Below are 6000 nucleotides of genomic sequence, written 5' to 3'. Positions count from 1 at the left end.
GGGGGGGGGGTGGTGGAGGTACTCTGTGGAAACAGACTATATGCAAGGAGAGATATAAATAATAGATCTAAAATCTCAGAGGTAAGACAAAATACTGTTAGCAATGAATCAATAACAGGTTATGAAAGAAAGAAAGAAAGAAAGAAAGAAAGAAAGAAAGAAAGAAAGAAAGAAAAAAAGAAAAAGTACAAAGAAATATTTGGAGATCAAAACACAGTTCTTAGAAATTAAAAATCAGAGAGCAGAAATGAAATAAAATCAGCATTATTTTTTAGGAAATAAAAATGAAGAAATATCCTAGAAACTGAGTAGAGAGTCAAAAAAAATTGTTAAAGAAGAGTAAAGAAAATAAGAGGGCCAATCTAGAAGACTAAACATCACTATCTGTTCTAGAATCAAGAAAACAGAAAGACAGGGGTGCCCGGGTGGCTCAGTGGGTTAAGTGTCCAACTTCAGCTCGGGTCATGATGTCACGGTTTGTGGGTTCAAGCCCCACATCAGGTTTTGTGCTGACAGTTCAGAACCTGGAGCCTGCTTTGGATTCTGTGTCTCCCTCTCTCTCTGCCCCTCCCCCACTTGCACTGTACCTCTCTATCTCAAAATGAATAAACATTCAAAAAAATTTAAAAAAAGAAAACAGGCAAAAATAATTCAAGAAAATGTCCTAGAACTTAAAGACATTATCAGATCAAAGAACAGTTTCCAGGTTAAATTCCAGACAGGTTCACCAAGTACCCAGCACAATGGAAGTAAACAGACCCACATCAAAGCACATCATCAGGAAACTGCAGACCACAGAAGAGAAGATTATTCTATTTTTTTTAATGTTTATTACTTTTTTTTTTTTTTTAATTTTTTTTTCAACGTTTTTTATTTATTTTTGGGACAGAGAGAGACAGAGCATGAACAGGGGAGGGGCAGAGAGAGAGGGAGACACAGAATCGGAAACAGGCTCCAGGCTCCGAGCCATCAGCCCAGAGCCTGACGCGGGGCTCGAACTCACAGACCGCGAGATCGTGACCTGGCTGAAGTCGGACGCTTAACCGACTGCGCCACCCAGGCGCCCCTAATGTTTATTACTTTTGAGAGAGAGACAGAGAGCAAGCAGAAAAGGGGCAGAGAGAGAGGGAGTCACAGAATCAGAAGCAGGCTCCAGGCTCTGAGCTGTCAGCACAGAGCCCGACGCGGGGCTCGAACTCACAGACCGCGAGATCATGACCTGAGCTGTAGTTGGCTGCCCAACAGACCAAGCCACCCAGGCACCCCGAGAAGATTATTCTAAAAGAGAAAAAAAACAGATCACAAACTAAAGAAATCAGAATGGCTTCAAACTTTTCAACGACAACCCTGGAAGCTAGAGGGCATGAGAGGTGTGTGTCTGGGGGAGGGGGGGGTAATAAGCCCACCTAGCAAGCAGATCTGTTTCTAAATACATTTCTTTACTAAAAGGAACTAGGGTACCTTAGGGGCACCTGGGTGGCTGAGTCGGTTAAGCATCCAACTTCGGCTCAGGTCATGATCTCACGGTTCGTGGGTTCAAGCCCCAAGTTGGGCTCTGTACTGACAGCTCAGCCTGCTTGGAATTCTGTGTCTCCCGTCTCTCTCTGCCCCTCCCCCACTCATACTCTGTCTCTCTCTCAAAAATAAATAAACATTAGGAAAAAAAACAAGGAACTAGGGTATCTTGGAAAATGGCTATTCTAGGTCTAGGGCAAGAAAAGGAAAATGTGAGCTTGGAACATGTGTGATAAACAAGAAAGTATTCAAAGACAAATGAGGACACAGAAATTGGCCTGAGGGGTTCCCCTAGCCAAATATGGGACAAATTTGAACATAAAAAAAAGAAAAGATTATAACTATTTATTTTCTTTTTTAAGGTTTACTTATGTTTGAGAGACAGAGAGAGCAAGCAAGCATGAGCAGGGGAGGGGCAGAGAGAGAGGGGGACAGAGGATCCAAAGTGGGCTGTGCAATGACAGCAGTGAGCCCGATACAGGACTCGAACTCCCAAACTCCGAGATTGTGACCTGAGCCGAAGTCAGACGCTCAACCAACTGAACCACCCAGGTGTCTCAATACATTTATTTTTTTAAAAAAATCCATGAGTCCATAGTGATAATCAGAAAAAGGAAAAAAAAAGTAAAGGGAAATAAAAAGGAAGAGCTAAAAAAAAAGAAAAGCTTCTTTATATTAAGAAAAATAGCTAATAAATGTCAAAAGAATGATAAAATTATTTAAAAAAATCACCATTTTGGAATGACAGAATTATAAAACATCACCATTTTGTAATCCCAATATAATAACTGATTAAAGCAAGAATCCTAAAACTAGTGGGTGAAAGGTTGTTAAGGAAATAGGACTCAAAATATCACCCCACAGATTACTTAGTAAATGCAAAGAGAAAAGATACCTTTCAAGTGATCTGTAGTCATCCTCTTAACCAAATGATCCAATTTAGCATAACCTAGAGACAATCTAACAGTATACACCTTCTGATCTCATAGAGTAAGAGGTACACAATATCATTTATGTCATACTCATACCAAAAATATTTCATCTGAATCTAATCGTGAGAAAATAAACAAATCCAAAATGGCTTGGTCTACAAGACAACTAACCTGGACCCTTTCGGGAAAAACAAAGTAGGAAGACTGTTGCAGGTTAAAGGGACAAAAAAGTACATACCAACCAATGTTTCAGGAAAGGAAAGAAAATATAAGATATCTGGGGGGGGGGGGGGGGGGGGGGGGTAACTGAATATAAATATTAGATTATGGGGGTGCCTGGGTGGCTCAGTTGGTTAAGTGCCCTACTTTAACTCAGGTCATGATCTCACAGCTCGTGAGTTCGAGCCCCGCATCGGGCTCTGTGCTGACAGCTCAGAGCCTGGAGCCTGCTTCAGATTCCGTGTCTCCCTCTCTCTCTGCCCCTCCCCTGCTCGTGCTCTGTCTCTAGCCCTCTCTCTCTCAAAAATAACTAAACATTAAAAAAATTTGTTTAATATTAGATTATGTTATTGAAAAAATATATAATGCCCTAAATTGGAAAACAGTGAAGAAACAATAGAAGTTAGTTATTTAAAGGCATAAATGTAAATATCAAAATAATCCCTTAAAAGAGGTCAAAGGTTTTGCCCCTAGCAAGGAGGAATGATGAATGGAAGTAGGGAAGATGATATCTGTTTTTCTGCAACAAATACACAGAACTATTACCTGGATCTTTAAAATGTGAAGACATACAACTCAGATAGAAAAAGAAAATATATTCATTATATATATAAAACAAAACACTTTCAGGATAATTTACGGTTCACGTATTAAGAATGAAAAAAATAATTCTACTAATTAGTATCAATTGGTAAAGGCCAATAAAATTCAATGTCTAGTACTATAAAGCAGGATATACACAGATCTTTAAGTATAGATTTGTATATAATGTACTGTGATAATTAAGCAGTTATTAATAAACTAAGAGGAAATCACTACTTCCCTATTCTAAATGTGGAATATTCTCATTTATTCTGATTTTTCTGTTACTTTAAAATTGCTCATCTTTAAAACATTTTAAACATTATTACATCTAATGATTCTATGGTAATCAATAAAGTACTGCAAATTATTTTCATATGTCATGTATTCATTTTTTGTTATAATACAGAACATGACTGGCCTACACTGTCAAAATATAACTACCTACACTGCTTCCATTGTGATCCCACAACACACTTAGCTTTTGATTGTATGCAATGTTAACACAGAAGCTAATCAATATTTTTTCACTCCTGTTCAGTTGTCTGTTTGTCCTTCATCAATATTATCAATCTTTGATTTCACTTATAAAGGACAAGGATCCACAAATCAGTGGCTAAGAATTGTTTTATTAAATGATCCTGACGGGCAAATTGCATGAAAAGGAATAAAGGTAGAGAGCAAAACTTCACATGACTCACTATAATTTATACTAAGTTTATCCATGCTTTCTTTAATAGAAAAAGAAGATTCCTATGAAAAATAAGAAAGAAACAACTCACCGTTTTGCACTCATCTGTTCTTTTAGCTTACTGTACATTTCCAGCACTGCATTAAAAAATAACTTATTTTAGCTTTCAAAATAAAAAAAAGTTGAGATGAAAAAATTAAAGGGAAGAACCTATTATAAATTCATCACTTTTCTCTGTACTTTAATTCAGGCTTATATTTTCAAATAAAATGTTATACTTCAAATAAATAAAAGACATTTTAATGTCTATGTATATTGAACATTACATTATTTATACACATTATCTGGAATTTGGAATACTTCCATATGCAGACACCTATAACTGAGGCTTTAACCAACTGATAATTATCATATTCAGAAACTTATATATCTTCTCTGCGGTGGAATTAGAAGTTTGGACTTTAGTTAGGAAACAAAGCTGATTGAGATTAATTTTGATTCAATATCTCAAATAATATTCATATACTAAACACAAGCGTGTTATAGCTCATTAAGCAAAATTTTACACCAAATTGACATAGAAAAAAACCCTCAAAAGTGTACAGCAGAGAGTGAATTATAATAAAATCATAAATAAACATAACAAAGCAACTTTGTTTTACCATTTCTATTATGGACTCAGAAATGCAATTAGTCAATAAAAGTTGTTATAAGCTTCAGCAAGAAGCATTCAGCTTTGCCACCAAAAAAGGTTTTAATGCAACTATGCAGATTACCATTTATCCTTAGTAGAATTTCAAAGTATAAAGTGAGTAAGTTATTATTGACTCATCAAGCCAGCTCACATTTTCACAGACCAGAAAGACAGAATACTTTTTTCCCAGATTTTCTATTTTGGCTACTTCCCAGGGGTCTTCAAGTTCATAGAAGACATTGTTCATTTATCTGAAATCCGTAATACTGCGATGGTGGCAACAGTGAACCACCTCAACCCTGTGGTCCCTATGTGTATCTCTATCACAGCCCCTATATTGCAAGCAAGTATTTCTCATATTTTCCAACCAAAGCATTACAGTGAACACATAACCTGGGAAAAAGCCTAAAACTGCTGCTACAAGTATAAACTTTCTTTGAAGTCTCCTGTTTTACCTCAACAACTCCTGCAACTTTCTTATCTATCTTATATTATTTCCATATAAAAATAATACTCTCCTCAAAAATAATCAAGTAAAACTAATGTACCAGGAAAATACATTGTTTACCCTATGACTTCTTATACCCTCTCATACTCCTAATCCAAGGAGGAGTTAAGCAATTGTACAATAATTAATAGCTTATTTGTCTTTATTCACATTAGACTGTAGGACTCTTCAGGGCTGGGAATGTCTCATTTTCAAATTTATACTTCCAATATCTACCATAATGGCTGACACAAAAAAGTATTTACGACTGGATAATTAGATAAAAGGCTAATAGAGGAAAGGAGGTAGTTCTCAATGTGGCTATTAGGAACACAATGTTTACATAAACTCAGATCACCTGCCCAGCCTTGAAAGCAAAAACAGTAGCAGTAACAAAAGTCTAATGTCTACTTCCCTTTATTTTTCTATTCCAAATAGCTGCATAGGGGAATAAGCCCAATTCAGCTTTCTCATTCTATCAGTACCCAAATTTTTAGGCTTATTACCATTTAGGGACAAAGCAATCAAACTTAGAGACTGTCTTCATGGCTACTTCACTGTATCTGATGGTGGCAAAGACATATTATTAAACATTACTAGAAGGAAGTACATTCTCAATCCTGAAACTGAACATAATAAGCAGACATTTTATTTACTCAAAGTTAGTGTGCAAGCATCCAAGATTAAACTGAGTAGAATTTCAGTGATTCTAAAAAAAAAAGAAAAGTTAATCTCACAAAGTCAGAAAACAATGTTTTTTAGCTAATAAGATCTGACAGTTTTTGGGTGCCTGTGTGGTTCAGTCGGTTAAGCATCCGACTTTGGCTCAGGTCATGATCCCGCGGTTCTTGAGTTCAAGCCCCACATCGGGCTCTGTGCT

The 6000-nt window shown here is 36.5% G+C and overlaps 1 protein-coding gene across 9 annotated transcripts in view; it reads right to left on the bottom strand.

Moving 5' to 3' along the window:
- Positions 1–6000, bottom strand: part of EXOC6 (exocyst complex component 6) — a 302754-nt gene that overhangs the window by 168745 nt on the left and 128009 nt on the right. For 8 of the 9 annotated variants that reach the window (XR_007460940.1, XM_049646393.1, XM_049646388.1 and 5 more), the window contains one exon: positions 4031–4076. The exons of the other annotated variant lie outside the window; for it this stretch is intronic. Coding sequence is in view for 7 of the 8 variants with exons in the window: in XM_049646393.1 (XP_049502350.1) it covers positions 4031–4076 (46 nt within the window). In the remaining variant the exon portion in view is untranslated. The remainder of the gene's footprint in view (positions 1–4030; positions 4077–6000) is intronic. 9 annotated transcript variants of the gene reach the window in all.

This window comes from Panthera uncia, chromosome D2 (assembly GCF_023721935.1).
Source record: "Panthera uncia isolate 11264 chromosome D2, Puncia_PCG_1.0, whole genome shotgun sequence".
Classification (NCBI taxonomy): Eukaryota; Metazoa; Chordata; class Mammalia; order Carnivora; family Felidae; genus Panthera; species Panthera uncia.
This window is presented reverse-complemented; position numbering and strand designations above follow the sequence as displayed.